The sequence below is a fragment of the Oncorhynchus tshawytscha genome, linkage group LG04 (genome assembly GCF_018296145.1).
Source record: "Oncorhynchus tshawytscha isolate Ot180627B linkage group LG04, Otsh_v2.0, whole genome shotgun sequence".
NCBI classification, from domain to species: Eukaryota; Metazoa; Chordata; class Actinopteri; order Salmoniformes; family Salmonidae; genus Oncorhynchus; species Oncorhynchus tshawytscha.
Window position 1 is genome coordinate 31,715,876 of NC_056432.1, and position 25,205 is coordinate 31,741,080.

At 41.1% G+C, this 25,205-nt stretch overlaps 3 protein-coding genes across 4 annotated transcripts in view; 1 reads left to right on the forward strand and 2 right to left on the reverse strand.

Moving 5' to 3' along the window:
- The window catches only part of LOC112248526 (WSC domain-containing protein 2), an 89,658-nt gene extending 73,866 nt beyond the window's left edge, over positions 1 to 15,792 (forward strand). For both annotated transcript variants that reach the window (XM_024417640.1, XM_024417641.2), the window contains 5 exons: positions 2,158 to 2,279; positions 2,876 to 3,050; positions 9,092 to 9,256; positions 10,117 to 10,317; positions 13,170 to 15,792. In XM_024417640.1, the coding sequence (XP_024273408.1) occupies positions 2,158 to 2,279; positions 2,876 to 3,050; positions 9,092 to 9,256; positions 10,117 to 10,317; positions 13,170 to 13,528 (1,022 nt within the window). In that variant the 3' untranslated portion in view covers positions 13,529 to 15,792. The remainder of the gene's footprint in view (positions 1 to 2,157; positions 2,280 to 2,875; positions 3,051 to 9,091; positions 9,257 to 10,116; positions 10,318 to 13,169) is intronic.
- A 32-nt stretch (positions 15,793 to 15,824) lies between these two features.
- Positions 15,825 to 18,327, reverse strand: LOC112249497 (C3a anaphylatoxin chemotactic receptor-like). The gene is made up of 2 exons (XM_042320163.1): positions 18,309 to 18,327; positions 15,825 to 16,552 (listed from the first exon to the last, which is right to left on the reverse strand). The coding sequence occupies exons 1-2, from the start codon at positions 18,325 to 18,327 to the stop codon at positions 15,825 to 15,827; spliced, it is 747 nt and encodes a 248-aa protein (XP_042176097.1).
- A 2,257-nt stretch (positions 18,328 to 20,584) lies between these two features.
- LOC112248536 (chemokine-like receptor 1) lies at positions 20,585 to 25,046 on the reverse strand. Its single transcript, XM_024417658.2, has 2 exons — positions 24,807 to 25,046; positions 20,585 to 22,488 (listed from the first exon to the last, which is right to left on the reverse strand). Exon 2 carries the CDS (start codon positions 22,458 to 22,460, stop codon positions 21,420 to 21,422), a length of 1,041 nt encoding a protein of 346 aa, XP_024273426.1. The 5' UTR covers positions 22,461 to 22,488; positions 24,807 to 25,046; the 3' UTR covers positions 20,585 to 21,419.
- Between the last annotated feature and the right edge of the window lie 159 nt (positions 25,047 to 25,205).

The window sequence follows — 25,205 nt, forward strand, 5'->3', positions numbered from 1 at the left end:
ACAGTATGGCTGGGCCTGTTATTTGCTGTTCTACAGTATGGTTGGGCCTGTTATTTGCTGTTCTACAGTATGGCCTGGGCCTGTTATTTACTGTTCTACAGTATGGCTGGGCCTGTTATTTACTGTTCTACAGTATGGCTGGGCCTGTTATTTACTGTTCTACAGTATGATTGGGCCTGTTATTTACTGTTCTACAGTATGGTTGGGCCTGTTATTTGCTGTTCTACAGTATGGCTGGGCCTGTTATTTGCTGTTCTACAGTAAGGCCGGGCCTGTTATTTACTGTTCTACAGTATGGTTGGGCCTGTTATTTACTGTTCTACAGTATGGTCGGGCCTGTTATTTACTGTTCTACAGTATGGCTGGGCCTGTTATTTACTGTTCTACAGTATGGTTGGGCCTGTTATTTACTGTTCTACAGTATGGCTGGGCCTGTTATTTACTGTTCTACAGTATGGCTGGGCCTGTTATTTACTGTTCTACAGTATGGCTGGGCCTGTTATTTGCTGTTCTACAGTATGGCTGGGCCTGTTATTTACTGTTCTACAGTATGGCTGGGCCTGTTATTTACTGTTCTACAGTATGGCTGGGCCTGTTATTTACTGTTCTACAGTATGGCTGGGCCTGTTATTTGTTCTGTTCTACAGTATGGTTGGGCCTGTTATTTACTGTTCTACAGTATGGTTGGGCCTGTTATTTACTGTTCTACAGTATGGCCGGGCCTGTTATTTACTGTTCTACAGTATGGCTGGGCCTGTTATTTACTGTTCTACAGTATGGCTGGGCCTGTTATTTACTGTTCTACAGTATGGCCGGGCCTGTTATTTACTGTTCTACAGTATGGTTGGGCCTGTTATTTACTGTTCTACAGTATGGTTGGGCCTGTTATTTACTGTTCTACAGTATGGCTGGGCCTGTTATTTACTGTTCTACAGTATGGCTGGGCCTGTTATTTACTGTTCTACAGTATGGCTGGGCCTGTTATTTACTGTTCTACAGTATGGTTGGGCCTGTTATTTACTGTTCTACAGTATGGTTGGGCCTGTTATTTACTGTTCTACAGTATGGCTGGGCCTGTTATTTACTGTTCTACAGTATGGCTGGGCCTGTTATTTACTGTTCTACAGTATGGCTGGGCCTGTTATTTACTGTTCTACAGTATGGCTGGGCCTGTTATTTACTGTTCTACAGTATGGCTGGGCCTGTTATTTACTGTTCTACAGTATGGCTGGGCCTGTTATTTACTGTTCTACAGTATGGCTGGGCCTGTTATTTACTGTTCTACAGTATGGCTGGGCCTGTTATTTGCTGTTCTACAGTATGGGCCTGTTATTTACTGGGCCTGTTATTTACTGTTCTACAGTATGGTTCTACAGTATGGTTGGGCCTGGTTCCTGTTATTTACTGTTCTACAGTATGGCTGGGCCTGTTATTTACTGTTCTACAGTATTGTTGGGCCTGTTATTTACTGTTCTACAGTATGGTTGGGCCTGTTATTTACTGTTCTACAGTATGGCTGGGCCTGTTATTTACTGTTCTACAGTATGGCTGGGCCTGGGCTGTTCTACAGTATATTGGGCCTGTTATTTACTGTTCTACAGTATGGCTGGGCCTGTTATTTACTGTTCTACAGTATGGTTGGGCCTGTTATTTACTGTTCTACAGTATGGCTGGGCCTGTTATTTACTGTTCTGCTGTTGGGCCTGTTATTTACTGTTCTACAGTATGGCTGGGCCTGTTATTTGCTGTTCTACAGTATGGCTGGGCCTGTTATTTGCTGTTCTACAGTATGGCTGGGCCTGTTATTTGCTGTTCTACAGTATGGTTGGGCCTGTTATTTGCTGTTCTACAGTATGGCTGGGCCTGTTATTTGCTGTTCTACAGTGTGTGCACTGTGGTAGCCCATAGGGACAGCTTGGGGCTAAAGGGTGTTGAGACAGCCAGTGTAGGAGAGCCAGGCAGTCCCTGATGTGATGGTAACTGCTCAGGGCAGGCCACTGCTGGGTCAGGGCCTCATGCTTTGTGTTAGGTTCCTAGTGAGGCCAAGGGAGGGGTCAGTTTATACTATAGGGGTCAAACTGAAAGCTTTGTTCAGTCAGAACACACATGAAAATGTGTTGATACTAATCTAGTATATTGTGTTTGTCCTTGGTTCAGATGGGAGTGCCATCTTTAAGGGGTGCTTCCACAGGCCTGACAACGTCACCCTGGCCCTGCCCATCAGCGCTGTCATCCAGAACATGTCAGTGGAGAAGTGTGTGGACATGTGTACGGAGAAGGTGAGGGAAATGTACATATTGTGATGTGTGAGATTGTGATGTCTGTTTGCTTGGTACTGTTTGAGTGAGAGCAGGTGTATTTGTGTTATGTGAGGGTGTGTACATGTCATGTGTATGTGTGCCTGCAAATGCTTCCACTGTAAAAAAAAAAAAAAAAAAAAAATAGTTGTTTCAACTATTTATTATTAAGTAACTGCTGATGTAAGACGTCAATGTGATGTCAATGTGTGTCGAATATGTAAGTTGAAAACATTGTATGTTAAAAGCACTGTGTGTGTGTGTGTGTGTGTGTGTGTGTGTGCAACCAGTTCCACAGCCTTATAGTTGAATGAACATGTGAGAAAAGTTGAGCAAACACATCATTTTACATTTACTGAGTTTTTGCCTAAGTTTTCTCAAGTTAGAGCTAAACATTTTAAGTTCAGGTAGCACATGGACCGAAAGGTTGAGTAAACAAAAAAGGCTGTAGAACTATTTTCTTAATAATAATTTGTTGAAACAACTAGATAATTTTTACAGTGTGTGTGTGTATCATATGCCTATTCATCATCTTTATCTCTCTGATGTCCCTGGGCTCCCTCCTTCCTGTCCTCCAGGAGCTGTCCCTAGCGGTCCTAGCTGGAGACAGGTGTCTCTGTGGGTTCCCGACCCCCCACTTCTCCCTCCATGAGATGGAGGATGAGGACCTGTGCCTGCACCGCTGCCATGGCGAGGAGTTTGAGAGCTGTGGGAATGACGAGTACTTTGTGGTGTACCAGACACAGGTCCAAGGTAAACAAGCCACTATCTACCACTGACCTCATCCTTCTAAGCCCTCTCTAGTTGTAGTGACTGGATATAACTACATCAATTAGCATTACCAATGTTATTCATATTAAAGGATGGATTCCCATATATTTGTTTTGATGCTCTTTAAGTAGAAGAGAATGGCAGAGTGCTGGAAGTGGTACAGGAAACCATTTGTGTACAGTGTTTCTGAGCATGGGTGAGAGTGTTCTTGTGAAACAGCTAGCCCACTGCTTTCACACCATCACCAGTTGATTTGATTTATTACGATTCCCATTCGCCGACACCAATGGTGACAGCTAGTCTTACTGGGGTCCGACAAATAACGAAAAATACATTGCAGATAAAATACATTACAATTTACATTTAAAAACATTAACATGTAGTGTGTGTGTGCATCTATAAGCACATACACACAACAAGTAGGTCACATAGGGAGAGGCGTTGTACCGTGAGGTGTTGCTTTATTTGTTTTTTGAAACCAGGTTTGATGTTCACTTGCGCTATATAAGATGGAAGGGAGTTCCATGCACTCATGGCTCTGTATAATACTGTACATTTCCTTGAATTTGTTTTGGACCCGGGGACTGTGAAAAGACTCCTGTTGGCATGTCTGGTGGGGTAAGTGTGTGTGTCAGTGCTGTGTGTAAATTAACTATGCAAACTATCTGGAATTTCCTCAACTCTTAGCCAAGAGTGACTAGAATGCATAGTATTAATATTAGCCCTCTGATTACAATGAAAAGCAAGACGTGCCTCTCTGTTCTGGGCCAGCTGCAGCTTAACTAGGTCTTTCTTTGCAGCACTTGACCACATGACTGGACAATAATCAAGATCAGATAAAACTAGAGACTGCAGGACTTGCTTTGTGGAGTGTGGTGTCAAAAAAGCAGAGGAATTCTTTATTACGGACAGATATCTCCTTATCTTTACAATCATTGAATCTATATGTTTTTACCATGACTGTTTACAATCTAAGGTAACACTAAGTTATTTAATCTCCTCAACTTGTTCAACAGTCACACCATTCATCACCAGATTCAGCTGAGGTTTTGAACTTAAGGAATGATTTGTACCAAATACAATGACCTTAGTTTTAGAGCTTTTCAGGGCTAGTTTATTACTATCCACCCATTCCAAAACTGACTGCAACTCTTTAAGGGTTTCAGTGACTCATTAGCTGTGGTTGCTGATGCACATACGGTTAAATCATAAGCATACATGGACACACATGGCAGGTCCTTGGTAAAAATAAAAAAAGAGTAGAGGGCCTAGAGAGCTGCCCTGCGATACACTACACTTTACCATCACCATGGATGCTGCTGCTGCTGTTTTGTCTCACCTCGGTGGATGGATGCCCAGAGAGGCTGTGAGCAATGCTGCCCTAATGCTGCAACAGCACTTCTTACATTCAGAACTGGAAATACAGGCTCTAATAAACAATGTACAACAACATACTGTTCTGGACCAGTCATATTATATAAGGATACAATTAAAAAAAACAGTCAAATACATTTTAAAACGTAAACATTCTGTAGTATACACATTGGCTATATAAATTGTACAATTATTTGTTTCTTAATCACTGGCCATGTTTCATGTGACATTTATTTTAATCTCCAGTATGGCGAAAGCCTGTGCATCAACAGCTGTCCCAGAACACAAACTGACGTATTGTACCATCTCTTGCTTCCTTAAACAGTCTTCAGAGTTGCAACATCGTAACCACCACAGGGCTGCTCTCACACCAACCAAGTCCTGCAGTCACACAGTGGTGGAAAAAGTACTCAAATGTCATACTTGAGTAAAAGTAAAGATACCTTAATAATAGAAAATGACTCAAGTAAAAGTGAGTCATCCAGTAAATTACTACTTGAGTAAAATCTAAAAGTATTTGGTTTTACAAGTAAATGTAATTGCTAAAATATACTTAAGTATCAACAGTAAAAGTAAAAATATAATTAATGTAAAATTCCTTATATTAAGCAAACCAGACAGCACACAAGTGTGTGAATTTGAAAAAAAATCCTGTCCTGCTAAGCATTGAAAATGTAACTGAGTATTTTGGGCTGTTAGGGAAAATGTATGGAGTAAAAAATACATTATTTTCTTTAGTAATGTAGTGAAGTAAAAGTAAAAGTAGTCAAAAAATATGAATAGTAAAGTCCAACAAACTACTTAACTAGTACTTTAATATATTTTTACTTAAGCACTTTACACCACCGCAGTGATGTTACTCACAGGCCTTTGCCTTGTAGTACATCACATTACACTGTTGCTAAGCAGGAACCTGTATCAAGGGTGACTTAGCTTACACATATATGAAGCAATCTCTAGTTCAAGAGTGTCATTGTATTTGTATTTGTTAGGGATCCCCATTAGCCAAAGCAGCAGTGACTCTTCCTGATGTCCAAATACATTAAGGCACTTACATTACATATAAAACAAAATATAAAACATTACATCATATAACATTATTACACCACTACATACAGTGCATTCGGAAAGTATTCAGACCCCTTGACCTTTTCTACATATTGTTACGTTCCAACCCTTATTCTGAAGTGGATAAAATATTTTTTCCCCTCTTAAATCTACATACAATACCCCATAATGACAGAGCAAAAACAGGGTTTTAGATTTTTTTGCATATATATATATTTTTTTTTAAACAGGTGAATCCTGTTTCCATTGATCATCCTTGAGATGTTTCTACAACTTGATTGGAGTCCACCTGTGGTAAATGAAATGTATTGGGCATGACTTGAAAGGGCACAGACACCTGTCTATATAAGGTCCTTCAGTTGACAGTGCATGTCAGAGCAAAAACCAAGCCTAGAGGTCGAAGAAATTGTACGAAGAGCTCTGAGACAGGATTGTGTCGAGGCACAGCTCTGGGGAAGGGTACCAAAACATGTCTGCAGCATTGAAGGTCCCCAAGAACACATTGGCCTCCATCAATCTTAAATGGAAGAAGTTTGGAACCACCAAGACTCTACCTAGAGCTGGCCGGCTGGCCAAACTGAGCAATCGGGGCAGAAGGGCCTTTGTCAGGGAGGTGAGCAAGGACCCAATGGTCACTCTGACAGAGCTCCAGAGTTCCTCTGTGGGGATGGGAGAACCTTCCAGAAGGACAACCATCTCTGCAGCACTCCACCAATCAGGCCTTTATAGTAGAGTGGCCAGACGGAAGCCACTCCTCAGTAAAAGGCACATGACAGCACGCTTGGAGTTTGCCAAACAGTACCTAAAGGACTTTCAGACCATGAGAAACAAGATTCTCTGTTCTGATGAAACCAAGTTTGAACTATTTGGCCTGAATGCCAAGCGTCACATCTGGAGGAAACTTTGCACCATTCCTACAGTGAAGCATGGTGGTGGCAGCATCATGCTGTGGGGAAGTTTTTCAGCGGCAGGGACTGGGAGACTAGTCAGGCTCGAGTGAAAGATGAATGGAGCAAAGTACAGAGAGATCCTTGATGATAACCTGCTCCAGACCACTCAGGACCTCATACTCGGGTGAAGGTTTACCTTCCAACAAGACAACGACCCTAAGAGCACAGCCAAGACAACGCAGTAGTGGCTTCGGGACAAGTCTCTGAATGTCCTTGAGTGGCCCAGCCAGAGCCTGGATCGAACATCTCTGGAGAGACCTGAAAATAGCTAGGCAGCGACGCTCCCCATCCAACCTGTCAGAGCTTGAGAGGATCTGCAGAGAAGAATGGGAGAAACTTCCCAAATACAGGTGTGCCAAGCTTGTAACGTCATAAGCAAGACGACTCGAGGCTGTAATCGCTGTAAAAGGTGCTTCAACAGAGTACTGAGTAAAGGGTCTGAATACTTATGTAAATGTCATATTTCAGTTTTTATTTGTAATACATTTGCAAAAATAAAATAAAAAACCGTTTTTGCTTTGTCATTATGGGGACTCTTTATCCACAATATAGCATGGGGTGTAAAGCCATAACACATACGTTTTTCCAGCAGCAGACTCTGATCGATAATGTCAAAAGCCACACTGAAGTTGAAAAAAACAGCCCCCATAATCTTTTTATCATCAATTTCTCCCAGCCAGTCATTTGTGTAAGTGCTGTTGAATGTCCTTCCCTATAAGCATGCTGAAAGTCTGTTGTCAATTTGTTTACTGTAAAATAGCATTGTATCTGGTCAAACACAACTTTTTCCAAAAGTTTAAGGGTTGGTAACAGGCTGATTGGTTGGCTATTTGAGCCAGTAAAGGAGGCTTTACTATTCTTGGGTAGTGGAATTATTTTTGCTTCCCTCCAGGCCTGAGGGCACACACTTTCTAGTACGCTTAAATTTAACATTTGGCAATATTGTCTGCTATTATTATCCAGATTGTCAAACCCTGGTGGCTTGTCATTGTTGATAGACAACAATACTTTTTTCACATCTTCCACACTCCACACTACGGAATTCAAAAATACAATGTTTGTCTTTCATAATTTGGTCAGATATACTTGGATGTGCAGTGTCAGCGTTTGTTGCTGGCATGTCATGCCTACGTTTGCTAATCTTGCCAATGAAAAAATCATTAAAGTAGTTGGCAATATCAGTGAGTTTTGTGATGAAAGAGATTCAATGAATGATGGAGCCGGGTTTGTCTTTTTGGCAAAAATGTCATTTAAGGTGCTCCAAAGCTTTTTACCATCATTCTTTATATCATTTTTTTCACAGTACAGTTTATTTGTATTTTTATTTAGCTGAGTCACATGATTTCTCAATTTGCAGTACGTTTGCCAATCGGTTGTGCTGCCAGACTTATTTGCCATATCTTTTACCTCATCCGTCTCAACCATAAAACATTTAAATTCCTCATTAATCCAACAGGATTTAACTGTTTTTCAGTCATTTTCTTAATGGGTGCATGCTTATTAGTAACTGGAATAATTAATTTCATAAATGTGTCAAGTGCAGCGTCTGGTTACTCCTTATTACACACCACAGACCAGAAAATATGAATTACATCATCAACATAAGAATCATTTCAACACTTTTTGTATGAACTCTTATACACTATATTATGCCCAGCCTTTGGAACTTTGGTTTTCCTAGATATGGCTACTATATTGTTATCAATACATCCTATGGATTTGTATACTGCTTTAAAGCACATTTCTGCAGCATTGGTAAAGATGTGATCAATACATGTTGAGGATTTCATTCCTGTGCTGTTTGTAACTACCCTGGTCGGTTGGCTGTAACCTGAACCAGGTTGCAGGCACTGGTTACAGTTTGAAGTTTTTTCTTGATGAAAGCCAGTCAATATTTAAATCACCCAGAAAATATACATCTCTGTTGAAATCACGTACATTATCAAGCATTTCACACATATTATCCAGATACTGACTATTAGCACTTGGTGGTCTATAGCAGCTTCCCACAAGAATGTTCTTTAGGTGAGGCAGATTAACCTGTAGCCATATTACTTTAACAGTATTTAACATGAGATCCTCTCTAAGCTATACAGGAACTGTTTTGAATATAGACCGCAACACCACCCCATTGGCATTTCTGTCTTTACGGTAGATGTTATAACCATGTATTGCTACCACTGAATCATCAAAGGTATTATCCAAGTGAGTTTCAGAGATAGTCGGAATGTGAATGTCATCTGTTACAAGTAAGTTATTGATTTGTGTTTACAGTGCAGGACATTTGAAGCAGTGACTGGATTTCAAAGGCATTATACATGACCTTTGCCATATTTTTTCCTCTATAGTAGAAACACATGTCTGCTCTAGGTCTAGGATGTATGAACCTGAAAGAGTTGTCTATGTTCAACAGTCCTTCAGGGGCTTACAGAAGCCATTTGAGATTCCTACTGTCAAGCTAAAGTACAGAGACCCTTTGACATTCTCCCTCACTGTCCAGCAATTTCAATTCTGTGGCAGGTTAATAAGACTATTTTTAGTAAGGAACACAAATAAGTCTGTGTATTTAATTTTCTCATTCATTATTGTGTATCACGTGTGTGACCTGTGTTCTATCCTGTGTTCCCTCAGACAACCGCTGCATGGACCGGCGCTTCCTGCCCACGCGTTCCAAGCAGCTGATTGCTCTGGCCAGCTTCCCCGGGGCTGGCAACACCTGGGCCCGCCACCTCATAGAGCTGGCCACCGGCTTCTACACAGGCAGCTACTACTTTGATGGCTCCCTCTACAACAAAGGTACTGTAGGCCTCACTTAGACGTAAAAGATGACATGGGTACTGACCAGTCATACATTGGGAAGTCATGCAGTCACTTACACAGTAAAAAATACACTTTAAGCATTTCCATAAATATACACACTACCGGTCCAAAGTTTTAGAACTCCTACTCATTCAAGGGTTTTTCTTTATTTTTACTATTTTCTACATGGTAGAATAATGGTGAAGACATCAAAACTATGAAATAACACATCCTCTGCAACAGAGGTAACTTTAGGTCTTCCTTTCCTGTGGCAGTCCTCATGAGAGCCAGTTTCATCATAGCACTTGATGGTTTTTGCGACTGAACATGAAGAAACTTTCAAAGTTCTTGAAATTTTCTTGCATTGACTGACCTTGATGTCCTAAAGTAATGATGGACTGTCGTTTCACATTGCTTATTTGAGCTGTTCTTGCCAAAATATGGACTTGGACTTTTACCAAATAGGGCTATCTTCTGTATACCACCCCTACCTTGTCACAACACAAACGCATTAAGAAGGAAATACATTATTTTAGCTTTTAGCAAGGCACAGCTGTTAATTGAAATGAATTCCAGGTGACTACCTAATGAAGCTGGTTGAGAGAATGCCAAGAGTGTGTAAAGCTGTCATTAAGGCAAAGGGAGGCTACTTTGAAGAATCTCAAATATAAAATATATTTAGATTTTTTTTAACACTTTTTTTGTTACTACATGATTCCATATGTGTTATTTCATAGTTTTGATGTCTTCACTATTATTCTACAATGTAGAAAATAGTCAAAATAAAGAAAAACCCTTGAATGAGTCGGTGTGTCCAAACTTTTGACTGGTACTGTATATATATACTTTTTTCTAAGGCTTCAAAGGTGAGCGAGACCATTGGCGGAGTGGTAGGACCATCTGCATTAAAACACATGAGAGTGGCAAGAAGGAGATTGAAGCCTTTGACGCCAGCATCGTCATGATCCGCAACCCTTACAAAGCCCTCATGGCTGAGTTCAACCGCAAGTACGGCGGCCATATTGGATTCGCCTCTCAGGCCCACTGGAGAGGGAAAGGTGAGACTTTAGCCAATGATAACAACATGTTGTCACTGTGTCCACAATTCAGTCTCTCGTCCTCAGCGAATACCAATGCTTATTTTCTGTACTTTTTTCGACCTACTGTATTTGTGCATTGTGTCCTTCCGCTGTCTTGCAATGAAAATGATTCATCTAATCAACTGTCAGTTACACTTTATATTACAGTGCTCTTTAATACACTGTACTTATACTTTACTTAGGGTTGGGGTTGAGCCGAGGTGTTGACATGAAGCTAGAGTTTGGGTTAGAGCTAAGATTAATAGGGTTACTGCTGTAAGTACAGGGAAGTACAATCATTAGTAATTACAATACTTGTAACAGTAATTACATTAGTATAATTACACAGTAATAAGGGTATGTGATGTAAATTATTGATGAGTCATGACTAAGTGAAATCAACAGATATGAACAGGCTTGGCATGCTGTGGATATGCCTTTTCCCCATCATGCTACTGAATGCCCATTTTCAGTGGCTCTCTCTTTATTAAAACCCCCTAGAGTTTACTGATGCACCAGTGCTTTAATCTAAGTAACATCTGCGGTGGAAAGTGGCAAAAGCTACTGCGCTGTTTGTCAGACCAGGAGACATCCCAAAAATCGTTCTTCTCACAAAAACGTCTGTAGCATCCAAACGGTTTGGCCTATAAACTAATAAGCCCATTCTATAGAAAGGGAGACACATGTGTCACATGAACCATACAAATAAATGGATGTAGTTTTGTGCTAACCAAAATAAGGGGTTAAATGTGTGTAAAAACAAAACAAATATATTTCCTGAGCTTTCTTAGAACTCTTAGATATAGGACAGACACTTCAAAACCTTATTCCTTATAATGTCTTTTTTATTAACTAATGTGGTCAACCACAGAGGCTTTCAATATCTGAATGATATAATGGGGTTTTGGCCTTATGTTGTGAGATGTTCTCATTTTCAGCTCCTCCAATGGGCAGAATTGTTTTTGGTATGTTCTCATATTATAAATGTTTCCCTCCACACATTTCAGAGTGTGTCAGTAACCATGGCAACCAGCTCCTATCTGAAATCCCTTGTACGTTTGGGAAGATATTTTCTAAATAAAAATGAGTTTGAGCTGATTTCCTGGTGATTTTACAGTCTTTTATGTCCAACAACTTGGGGGCCCAAATAAAATTAGCCACGGGACAAATTTGGCCCGTTCGCTGTCTATTGGGGAACTCTGCCATATTCCCTATACTGTATATTGCACAAAATAGGGAACATGGTGCCATTCGAGATGGAACCTCTGACTCAGCAGGACATTGTGTAAGAGCCGGCCCCAGCTGTGTGATCACCGGCCCCAGACCTTAGAGGGGGGCTGTACTGTAGGTTGTTATGATGACGTTAGAGTTACTGTTAGAGTTGCTGACGCCTTTTAATGCACTGCAGCCTCACAATTACCTTGAATCCAAAACAAATGTTTTTGGCGATAGTATTTGAATGTTACACATGCATAAGTATCGGTAGGCTATGTGTCATATTCGGAAGTGGTCTCTGGATGATTACGGCAAATTATTGAATTTGTCAAAAATACTATCTTACAATCCCTAAACCAACAAATGTCCCTAAGCTACATAATTAAGTTATTCACACAGCTCCTTTCAGTGTACTGTATTAGCTTTTTGCCCCCCTTATAGGCTAACATTCTGTACTTCCTGATGTCCAGAGGGTCTCAACAACCTTGGTCCATGGCCACTGTAACTGAACTCCAACTGACTGACAAACAAACAAACCTCTATCCATTCACATACTACATTAAAATAGTTGAATTGTACCATCCTACTCGGATTAGGACTGCCTACTGTATTTACCAATGCTTCATGGCATACAATGCATGAGGTTTGTCAAGAGGGATTCAATAGCTGTGGTGTTTTGGCTCTCCAGATTTGGTTTCGCTATCTGATAAGAGAACTGTGTCTCTGCTTCACTGCTGCCCTTTAATGTGCAATGTTCTTCTGAAGTTCACTATGGCAGTATAACTTCCACTCTCATATCATCTGAATCCCCAAGCCTGCACTGCTAACTCAGCAGACTTACACTTTAACAACCATTCCTCTCCTCCTAATAAAGGTACGTGCTAAAGCAGCCCTGGTTTTGCCTGCCAACTCCTTTATGGACTGTGGCTTATAAAAGATTGAAAGGTTTCTGCAGTAAAGTATTCCAAAAGGGTATGGTGCACTGAACTGTCTTAGCAGTCAACTGAAGGACAATGTATACTGTAGGGTGCTGGTAGACCTACTGGTGCCACAACAGTAGATCCCTATCCTAGCTGTCACCTGCTCTGCAGTATGTCCCGCCCCTGCAGCTCTCCATTGACCCTGGTGGTAAATCCTGAGCCTCCCAGACTGCAGCAGGTCTATCTGTTAAAAGGACAAAAACTTGCTCTGTTCTGTGTCATTCATTTAATCCCCCCAAAGAAGCCCGGGTCTCAGAGAAGGCATTATGTGCTGTGATTACACTTGGTGAATTGCACCAGACCTCTTAAATGAAATAATATCAGTGTTTGAGGATTCTTCTGCAGGGAGAATGGATCCACAGACCTTGTGTTCCCTGGGCATGTAGAGAGCTGCAGAGATTGTATTCTAAAATTATATTCAAATTTTATTTTTTCCTGCTCTTTGCTGGGCTGCTCATACAGCCAATAGTGCCCCATTTATAGGTGTTTTCTTCCAATTTTGGATTATAATTATTTACATTGAATATAACTGATATATGCTGGAGATCAATTGTGTACCCTTAACTAAGATTTTAGGCCTTCTCACACAACTCGATTATTTTTCATCTGCTTCTGGTGTTCTGTGTTGTTTTGCAGAGTGGCCTGAGTTTGTGAAGAACTATGCTCCTTGGTGGGCGTCCCACACACTGGATTGGCTGCGTTATGGGAGGAACGTCCATGTGGTCCACTTTGAGGAGCTGAAGAGGGAGCTGTTCTCTAAGCTCAAGGACATGGTCCTGTTTCTGGACCTGGAGGTGGCCGAGGACCGCCTGCTCTGTGTAGAGGGACAGAAGGATGGTAAATTCAAGCGCTCCGGGCTGCGTAAACTGGATTATGACCCGTACACACCTGAGATGCGCACTAGCATTGACGAACTGGTCATGACTGTGGACGCTTCCCTAAAGAAGAGGAACATGGCCGGGGTGCCGAAGGAGTACCGACCCACTCCGAGATAATATCTCCTCTCCTTTCCCTCTCTCTCTATCCATTTCTCACTCTGTTCTTCTATCCCTTCACCTTCGTTCTAGGATTAATTCATGTCAACCATGCCCAAATGGCTTCAAATATAAAAGTCACATGAAGTGAAAATCTATGTGTAGGAAATATGTTTTTATTTAATATACTTCTCTGTTCCCCACCACTTCTGTCTCCTTCTTTCTCACATCCCTTTCCTTTATTTGTTTGACTGACAGGCTCACAACCGTATTGATTAGGAGAACAAATACTCTTTCATGAAATGGTTTGAAATGTCACAAAACCTTTTTATGATCTGTCATTTTCAACTAAATGTTTTGTTTTGTTAGAGATTAAAAATCTATACCTCCACTTATGTTTGAGAGCCACTAGATTTAAAATTAGGAGGTGGTCAAAACCGTACTATTGGACTTGGATTTGGTTGGCGAAAACCCGTGTCCATCTAAAAGAGGTAATGAATGGGACTGAACACTCATCTCTCCGTCTACCCCCTGTGGACCCACCATGAGGCTAGATCTTCACTCTTCTCCTCATACTTCAGCAGTATTCGAACAAGAAGAGGTAATACAGCACTTCTCTGAAGCAGTGGCCTCTCTTAAAACTGTGCTGTATCAGTCCTACTGAGTCATTACATCTGTGCATTACAGCTGTCCTTTTGGTTACTGGCAACAGCTCTGGAACACTAAATAATTAACTCTCCATAGTTTATTTTGACCATCAGGCTCTATGGACCACTCCTGACTCTTGTCAAGACAGCCCTTTCAACAACTAGCCTCGACTCATCGACAGCTTGTTCGTCCTTGGTCTCCTCAGATGTGGCCAGCCAGACACACTGCGCATGATACATTTATTGTGGATTTATTGAATGGAGTTTTCTGCAAACAGCGCTATTTTGAAACTACCACTTCTGCTAAATCACTCTGCAGAACTTGTTGCTTTCCTTATAATGGTGGTTAGAAGCAAAATTACAATGTGGTGCCTTTTCTGTCAGCTGACTGTTGGCTTTAAGTTGAAATCTAGGGAAAATAAAATGATTACTAATATCAAATATTATTGGTAATGTGAATACATTATTGATGATATTTGATATTAAACTGTCCGCTTAATGTATCATCAGACACACTAGTGTCGAGAGTGTTCTAGCTTATGAAACAAAATACCAAGGATGTTGTTATGCAATTATTGCAAATATTGTGTCAGTGCAATGCACTGATCGAATGTTTGAGATTTCCATTTGGCTCATAACTCAATACAGGCTGGGAAGAGTCAGGGTTAACAATCAATATTTGTATGCCACCTCACTGTGTGGCTGAGGCACGTTAGATCAAGACTGTGGAGTTATCAAGCATACCCTGATAGTTTAACACTTCAAATTATACATTTTTATGGGGGGGGGCAGTCAAATTTGCCTGCCTATAATGACTCAAACACACCAAAATCAATCAAAATTAATATTGTGTCTCTGTTTGAGTGACATCATAACTAAGAGATAACGAAGGTTCATTATTTAAATATTTGTCTTCATTTATTTAACTTGAATATGATCCAAAAAGTGTTTCACTGTAAGGTTAATACAGCTGTAGCATGTACTGTAGCTGAACGCTTACTACCCCAAAGGCCCAAAATGCATTTATTCAAGTTCTAGATTATTTGAGATGAGAGTTTTCCCCTCAGTGCTTTTTCTTCTTGATATACGATCCCTGATCATTTTTGTTGAAGGTGAGTAAATGCTGAAAGTGACGCACCCCATTTTCTCGATTGCTTTGGTATCGCAAAACAAGCTACATGTACAGGTATATAATAGTCCCAGCCATAGGTAATGTGCAACAGAGAATAAAATAATCTGTAAGTAAAGCATTTGATTTTGTACACCCACCATTTTATGTTGACTGATGTATAATGTGCGCGTGTCTATTGGTCACATGTAGAAAGAGTGCAATGAAAGAAAAAATTCCTTCCAAAATATACACATATATTTTTATAGTACGTGCAACAAAATTACAAATATATTTATAATGCAACAAGTAAATGGGAGCTATCTCTTCTATTTTTGACATAGGACCTTTGAGTGTTTTTTGCTTTCATTGACAGGCTAGCACTATCTCAAAAGGGGTGTCACATTTGAATGTATTTTGTATGGAATGAATGTAATGTGATTATAAATAAGGTAATAGAATGGAAGTAAAGGACTGCGATTCCAAATAAACATGCAATCTGAAATAAATGTTGTATGGTAGTAAAAGTACACCAGACGTTGGTTAGTATGTATTTAGTCCATCATATCTTCAGACCTTCAGGAATAACAGTTAGATAAGCTTTACCCCTGGCTCCGGATTGCAGTATAATGAAGACATGGCAGGGCAGCCAGCCGATGAGGAACATGGATATCAGGGCAGTCATGACTCTGGAGGACCTGGTCATCCTGTTGGTCCTCAGTTGCAGGGTGATGACAGAGTAGCAGAAGATGATTAGGAGGAGCGGGAGCACAAAGTTGCTGACAAATCGACTCACAACTACAGTTAGATGGATATTTTGGGATGGGAAGTTGTTAAAGCATGTTGTTGTGTAGTCTGTGGTGACATGATAAAACATTATAGAGGCCATGCTGAGTGCAACAGAGATGACCCAGGCAAGGACCAAAACTGCAGAGGCCATCCTCACGGTACACTGGTTTTGGGCCCAAACTGGATATACGACCATTACATAACGGTCAACACTCATGATGACCAGCAGGAAGATTCTGCTGAACATGTTAAGGGACATTGTGAAAGAGGTGAACATGCACATGAACAGCACAAAGATCCAGTCCATTGTTACCATGTAGATGATGTTGAAGGGGAGACAGGCACAGAATATGAAGTCGGAGACGGCCAGGCCGAGGTACCAGGTGGTGTTGACTGTCTTCTTCATCTTGAGACCAGCGATCCAGATGACCACCCCATTCCCACAAACCCCCGGCAGGAAGATAACTACATTGACCACCAGGAGGGAGGCGCATGAAACTTCTGATTTTTAAGTAATTCATTTGCATTTTATTGCATGACATAAGTATTTGATCACCTACCAACCAGTAAGATTTCCGGCTCTCACAGACCTGTTAGGTTTTCTTTAAGAAGCCCCCCTGTTCTCCACTCATTACCTGTATTAACTGCACCTGTTTGAACTCATTACCTGTATAAAAGACACCTGTCCACACACTCAATCAAACAGACTCCAACCTCTCCACAATGGCCAAGACCAGAGAGCTGTGTAAGGACATCAGGGATAAAATTGTAGACCTGCACAAGGCTGGGATGGGCTACAGGACAATAGGCAAGCAGCTTGGTGAGAAGGCAACAACTGTTGGCGCAATTATTAGAAAATGGAAGAAGTTCAAGATGACGGTCAATCATCCTCGGTCTGGGGCTCCATGCAAGATCCCACCTCGTGGGGCATCAATGATCATGAGAAAGGTGAAGGATCAGCCCAGAACTACACGGTAGGACCTGGTCAATGACCTGAAGAGAGCTGGGACCACAGTCTCAAAGAAAACCATTAGTAACACACTACGGGGTAATGGATTCAAATCCTGCAGCGCATGCAACGTCCCCCTGTTCAAGCCAGCGCATGTCCAGGCCCGTCTGAAGTTTGCCAATGACCATCTGGATGATCCAGAGGAGGAATGGGAGAAGGTCATGTGGTCTGATGAGACAAAAATAGAGCTTTTTGGTCTAAACTCCACTCGCCGTGTTTGGAGGAAGAAGAAGGATGAGTACAACCCCAAGAACACCATCCCAACCGTGAAGCATGGAGGTGGAAACATCATTCTTTGGGGATGCTTTTCTGCAAAGGGGACAGGACGACTGCACCGTATTGAGGGGAGGATGGATGGGGCCATGTATCGCGAGATCTTGGCCAACAACCTCCTTCCCTCAGTAAGAACATTGAAGATGGGTCATGGCTGGGTCTTCCAGCATGACAACAACCTGAAACACACAGCCAGGGCAACTGAGGAGTCGCTCCGTAAGAAGCATCTCAAGGTCCTGGAGTGGCCTAGCCAGTCTCCAGACCTGAACCCAATAGAACATCTTTGGAGGGAGCTGAAAGTCCGTTTTGCCCAGCAACAGCCCCGAAACCTGAAGGATCTAGAGAAGGCCTGTATGGAGGAGTGGGCCAAAATCCCTGCTGCAGTGTGTGCAAACCTGGTCAAGAACTACAGGAAACGTATGATCTCTGTAATTACAAACAAAGGTTTCTGTACCAAATATTAAGTTCTGCTTTTCTGATGTATCAAATACTTATGTCATGCAATAAAATGCAAATTAATTACTTAAAAATCATACAATGTGATTTTCTGGATTTTTGTTTAGATTCCGTCTCTCACAGTTGAAGTGTACCTATGATAAAAATGACAGACCTCTACATGCTTTGTAAGCAGGAAAACCTCCCCACTGTATGATGCATGCTGTTTTGCAACTGCTGGGTGACTAATGTAATTACATGCACTTTTTCAATAAACTGTTCATGGCATAAACATGACGATGGTTGGACACAGGAGTTTGTTTATGTCACATGACTTTTAATTATTAAATACATTAAAACAAGTGTACATCAATTAACTTTCTATTTCTTTCTATTTCTTAAAACATTGGATTTAATCAGAAAAAGGCAGAAACAGTCTGCTGCAGAATTACAAATTCAATTCAGTTAGAATGTGACAATGCTCTTTCCGCTTCCCAGTTAAGTTCCTTTTAACAAGCAGCTTCTCTTTCTGTGGTTTACCATAAATAGTTACAAACATGGTCCAATATACAGACAACAGGGGTAGGCAGCCCTGTTACTGGAGTGCCACACATATAACAGGATGTTGTTACAACTTGGCACCACACCTGAACAACTGGGCTGCCTACCCCTGCAACACAAGATCCTAGCCGATTCATCTTATTCATCAGATAAACAAATTAAAGAGGTAGATTGAACAGAACAATGGTTGTGTTTTTACAAATACATTAACTATTCTAACTTCCAATGAGTTCACATTAATCAAGTCACACAATGGTTGTGTGAAATGTGTTGTCCATGTGTTGTTCACATGTAAACACAGGACTCTCCAATATGATTCTCAGCTAGGGTATTTAATAACACTTGACTTTCAGTGTCACAGCAGATGATCTGACAGTTGGTGAGGTGGGATGAATTACATGTCATGGTACAAATCTGATTGCATAGAAACCTGTCCACAAGCTGGGTGATATATGGCAGGAAATATAAATGAAGAGTTTTGTTCCAAAACACAATATCCAGGGATCCAGACGACCACAAATGATTTGTTTTGGATAGGGCTGGACGTTATGTTGTGTATGGATGTTTGCAATAGCTGAGGCAGATGTATACAGTGCATTCGGGAAGTATTCAGACCCCTTGACTGAAAGTATTCAGGCCCCTTGACTTTTTCCACATTTTGTTACGTTACAGCATTACACTAAAATGAATTAAATTCATTTTTAAAAGCAAAATCCGGTTTTTAGAATTGTTTGCAAATATATTTAAAAAATGTCAAACTTATTTACATAAGTATTCAGACCCTTTGCTATGAGACTCGAAATTGAGCTCAGGCGCATCTTGTTTCCATCGATCAACTTCCTTGAGATGTTTCTACAACTTGATTGGAGTCCACCTGTGGTAAATTCAATTGATTGGACATGATTTGGAAAGGCACACACCTGTCTATATAAGGTCCCACAGTTGACAGTGCATGTCAGAGCAAAAACCAAGCCTTGAGGTCAAAGGAATTGTCCGTACAGCTCCGAGACAGGATTGTGTCAAGGCACAGATTGGGGAAGGGTACCAAAACATTTCTGCTGAAATGAACACAGTGGCCACCATCATTCTTAGATGGAAGAAGTTTGGAACCACCAAGACCTTTCCTAGAGCTGGCCGCCAGGCCAACTGAGCAATTGGGGAAGAAGGGTCTTGGTCAGGGAGGTGCCCAAGAACCTGATGGTCACAAAGTTCCTCTGTGGAGATGGGAGAACCTTCCAGAAGGACAATCATTTCTGCAGCACTTCACCAATCAGGCCTTTATGGTAGAGTGGCCAGATGGAAGTTATCCCTTAGTAAAAGGCACATGACAGCCTGCTTGGAGTTTGCCAAAGGGGACCTAAAGGACTCTCAGACCATGAGAAACAAGATTCTCTGGTCTGATGAAATCAAGATTGAACTCCTTGGCCTGAATGCAAAGCGTCACGTCTGTAGGAAACCTGCACTATCCCTACGGTGAAGCATGGTGATGGCAGCATCATGTTGTGGGGATGTTTTTCAGCGACAGGGACTGGGAGACAAGTCAGGATTGAGAGAAAGATGAACAGAGCAAAGCACAGATAGATCCTTTATGAAATCCTGCTCCAGAGCGCTCAGGACCTCAGACTGGGGTGAAGGTTAACCTTCCAACAGGACAACGACCGTAGGCACACAGCCAAGACAACGCAGTAGTGACTTCGGCGCAAGTCTCTGAATATCCTTGAGTAGCACAGCCAGAGCCCGGACTTGAACCCGATCAAACATCTCTGGAGAGACCTGAAAATAGTTGTGCAGCGATGCTCCCATGCTCCCCAAAATGTATTCAATCCATTTTAGAATAAGCCTGTAACGTAACAACATGTGGAAAAAGTCAAGGGGTCTGAATACTTTCCAAATGCACTGTATATACACTGAGTGCACAAAACATTATGAACACCTGCTCTTTTCATGACATAGACTGACCAGGTGAATCCAGTTGAAAGCTATGCTCCGTTATTAAATTAACTTGTTAAATCCACTTCAAGCAGTATAGACAAAAGGTTAAAGAAATATTTTTAAGCCTTGAGACAATTAAGACACAGATTGTGTGTGTGTGCCAGTCAGAGGGTGAATGGGCAGGTCAAAATATTGAAGTGCATTTGAACAGGGTATGGTAGTAGGTGCCAGGTACACTGGTTTGTGTCAAGAACTGCAATGCTGCTGGGTTTTTCACACTCAACAATTTCTCATGTTTATCAAGAATGATCCACCACCCAAAGGACATCCAGCCAACTTGACACAACTGTGGGAAGCATTGGAGTCAACATAGGCCAGCGTCCATGTGGAATGCTTTCGACACCTTCTGGAGTCCATGCCCAGACGAATTGAGGCTGTTCTGATGTCAAATCTTAGGAAGGTGTTTATATTGTTATGTACACCCAGTGTACACTTCAAAGTGTGTGAATAGTCTTTCTACTCTTCGTACTGTAAGCAGTGTGATGTTCATTTCCTTTTAGAAGGTAGCTTTTTTTTCAGCGGTAGGGATATGTTTCAGCTTAATTTACACAAATTACCACACAGAGGTCACAATGATTTCCCCACAAAAAACATTTCCCCTCAAGAGACATGGCTGTCAAACAGGAGCATTTCCTGTTTTCACTGATGTCGTTGAACTTTGAGCTTGGTCACTCACTGAAACAAATGGACTTCTGCTTGTAAGGTTAACATCTACAGGGACACATTATACAGAGGTTATTATTATTAGGTTATTAGGTTGTTATTTCAATATGTCTAGTAAATAGGTTATAACCCTATGTTAGGTCACATCACTACAAAAGATCACTCCACAGCAAGGCCTCCATCGCATTCTGTGTGTGAGATAATGACATTCAAATTGGTTGGAAAAAGTTAAGGTAGGAAAATATACTGGAGCTCATGGGAGAAACATATCAAACAGATGTTTTAACATGAGACAAAGAGCACTACTTGTGATTATACAAATATATGACAAATATAACTAGCCCATTAGATCATAAAGTGAAAATACACCTTACATGACATTTCTACAAGACAAAGCGTCTGCAGCCACTGAGGCCTTACCATCATCATAGAGATTTAGATGTGTGTGGAGGTTCTGCGGCTGCCCTCCATGGAGCTGGACCTGGAGAGGTAGCGGCTGGTGGTGCGGCCCTCCTCTCCGATGGCATTCGCCATCTTAGACAGTATGGAGCTCTTGAATTTCTGCAGGAAGTCATTGCCCATGAAAACATACAGCATTGGGTTGAGGAAACTGTTAGCTATGGCTACAGTAGTGCCCACCATAAGCCCAGCTCTTATAACCTCCAGGTCGTAGCTTTGGTGGTTCAGCTCAAGCAGTACAAAGACATGGTAGGGCAGCCAGCAGATGAAGAATGTGGCTATCAGGGCAGTCATAACTTTGAAGGGCTTGGAGGACTTGCTCATCATTCGGTTGGTTCTCAGTCGCAGGATGATGACAGAGTAACAAAAGATGATGATAAAGAATGGCAGCACAAACCCACCAATGAACCGACTCACTGCGATCATCTTGTGGCTGTGTTGGTCTCTGTAGTTATTGAAACACTTTCTCATCCCTAAATGGGTTTTGACGTCTCTGAACACTATGGAAGGGATGCTGAGGGCGACAGAGGCAACCCAGGCCAGAACCACCACTACAGAGGCCTTGCCCATGGTGCGGTGGTTCTGAGCCCACACTGGAAACATCACTGACACACAGCGGTCAACACTGATGACGACCAGGAGGAAGATGCTGCAGAACATGTTGAGGAACATCACAAAAGAGGTGAACTTGCACATAAAGAGCCCAAAGATCCAGTCCTTTGTCACCGTGTTGATGATGTTGAAGGGGAGACAGGCACAGAATATGAAGTCGGAGACGGCCAGGCTGAGGTACCAGGTGGTGTTGACTGTCTTCTTCATCTTGAGACCAGCGATCCAGATGACCACCCCATTCCCACAAACCCCCAGCAAGAAGATAACTACATTGACCACCAGGAGGGAGGTGCATGAAACTTCTGTGAAGCATGTCTTGTGAGTTTTGAAATCTAAATCCTCGGGAGGAGTAACATTGTCATAGGTGTAATTGCTATAATCATATTCATATGTATAATCCTCCATTGTGTTGCAGTTATTTGGCTTGCAATCCCTGTGAAGATAAGATATTGTCGTTAGGAAATGGTTTTGATCACCCCCTTGTTCTCAACCCTTTACTTCAAAGTCTGTCTTCTATGTCTGTTTCTGAACATGTCCACTTCAAACAAATCTGAGGTGGTCTATTTGGTAAAGCGCACCGCCTTATACCGACCGTTAGGTCCGAAATGATTGGCACCCTGGATAAAGATTTTTAAAAAGACTGGAAAATAAATAATACAAATACTGAGCTATATTGCATGCTCAATACAATTGCTCAGAGAAGGAGGATTTTGTTTAGAAGTAACAAAAGACATCTGAACATGGTAGGGGACAAAATTATTGGCACCCTTGTTTTCAGTACTCCAGCACCCTTCCTTGCAAGGATAACTACACTGAGCCATTTTCTAAAGTATTTTATGAGATTGGAGGACACATTGGGAGGGATCTTAGACCATTCCTCCATACAGAATATTTTTAGATCTTTGATAGCCTTTGTCTGCTCTTATGGACTGCCCTCTTCAATTTAAACCAACGGTTTTCAAAGGGGTTCAAGTCCGGAGATTGAGATGGCCATTGCAAAATGTTGATTTTGTGGTTAATTAACCATTTCTTGTGGCCTAGCAGAGGCAACCAAGTTTTTGGCTAAAATGTCCTGGTACACTTCTGTTTTTCGACGCCAAAGAGCTCTATCTTCATGGCATCTGACCATAGCACCGGTCCCAATGCCGTTTATCAAACTCCAGGCGGTGCTATGGTTAGATTATTTGAAGATAGAGTTCTTTGGCCACACACACCAGTGGTGGGTTTGGTATAAAAAAACATAAGCATATGCAGAAAGTACCTCATACCTACTGTAAAATATGGTGGTGGATCTTTGATGTTATGGGGCAATTTAGTTTCCACTGGTCCTCTTTTTATTATTTTGTATTTTTTACTTGTCTTTTCCTACTACCACTGACTTTGCTGATAAATACTTTGAGGGCAAACGTACTTGCTATGATTGTGATATTTTGTTGTCTCACCTAGCTATCTTAAGATGAATACATTAATTGTCACTCTGGTGACGAGTGTCTACTAAATGACTAAAATGTCAAATCTAAACATAAAATGAGCAAATGTATAAGTGTAAAATAATGTAATTTTCTACAAAAAAAATATAGCATACCAAAGAGCTCAGTATTTGCATCATTTTTTTAATCATATTTTTTTGCCTATCTTTATCAAGGGTGCCAATACTTTTGGACCTGACTGTATGTGCTCGTGATCACGTGGGTTGGAGTTCCAGGGCCATCGCTAGTTTGTCACAAACTCTCTCCTCACTATTCTCCTACTACCGTGTCCTCCCTCTCTTCAATGAAAATTGAAAAGGAAAAGGCTCGACGCTTGCTCACCATTAAAAACGTATCTTAAGGATCCGCCCCTTCTTTAAAAAATGTTCGCCTAAAATGACATACCCAAGTCTTAAGTCTTAGCTGCCTGTAGCTCAGTCCCTGAAGCTGGGATATGCATATTCTTGATACCATTTGAAAGGAAACACTTTGAAGTTTGTGTAAATGTGAAAGGAATGCAGGAGAATATCACATATTAGATCTGGTAAGAGATAATACAAATATATGTTTTGTACCATCATTTTTGAAACGCAAGAGAAATGGCTAAATTAATTTTTCTAGCCCAGGCGCAATTTAGACTGGCCACTAGATGGCAACACTGTATGTGCAAAGTTTAAGAGTGATCCAGTGAAATATTGCATGTCTATTCAAAATGTTGTATCAAGACTGCCCAAATGTGCCTAACTGGTTTATCCATACATTTTCAAGTTCATAATTGTGCACTCTCCTCAAACAATAGCATGGAATTCTTTCACTCCAATAGCTACTATAAATTGGACAGTGCAGTTGGATTAACAAAAATGTAAGCTTTCTGCCCATAACAGATAGATACAGTAGGTCTATGTCCTGGGAATTTTTTGTTTGTTTCATACAACCTCATGCTAATCACATTAGCCTACGTTAGCTAAACCGTCCCACGGACGGGACACCGATCCTGAAGAAGTTTTAATGTATTTTTAGCAAAGTTAAAAACTTCACATTTTGGCTTTCATCAATGGCCTTCATCAATTTCTCCCTCTCCTCAATAAAATACTGATGTCTATAGGCCTACGTGAAAATGTAAGATATGTTTTGCAAGTATTGAAAACATCCTCAATTAGAGATGTATTAGATATTGCCTATATTCATTAAATCAGTACTTGACAATTATCCAAACAATTAACTTAATATGTAATCTATAGCACAAACATAACATTAGATGAAGGAAAAGACAATAGCCTACCTTACAGACCAATTGATGGTGCTGACATGTCACTGTCCAGTGGTGCTTCTCAATTGATTGTCACTTGTGATATCCTAGCACTCCTCTCAGTTTTTGACCAATACAACAGCACTGGCTGACTGTGCAGTTTTCCAAACATGTCCATTCCACTCCACTACTTTCAGTACTCTATTTTGGCTTGGTAGCCCCTTGTTGTAAGTATTGTGTCACATTATGCCACACTGTTGGTGTCACATTTTTACTATGGCAAATTGGCAAATTTAATTGAAAAGAGGTATTTTCAGAATTGTTAATAATTATGTGTTTCATCAAATCTTTACTTGACAAGCATTTGAATTGAAAATAAACACAGGTTAAAAACAAGAAGTAATGTATGACCTCAAGAGGTCTTTATGTAGA

Bases quoted from the DNA above. Each gene is read 5' to 3' on its own strand.
- LOC112248536 (XM_024417658.2), bottom strand. From the start codon at position 22,460: ATGGAGGATTATACATATGAATATGATTATAGCAATTACACCTATGAC.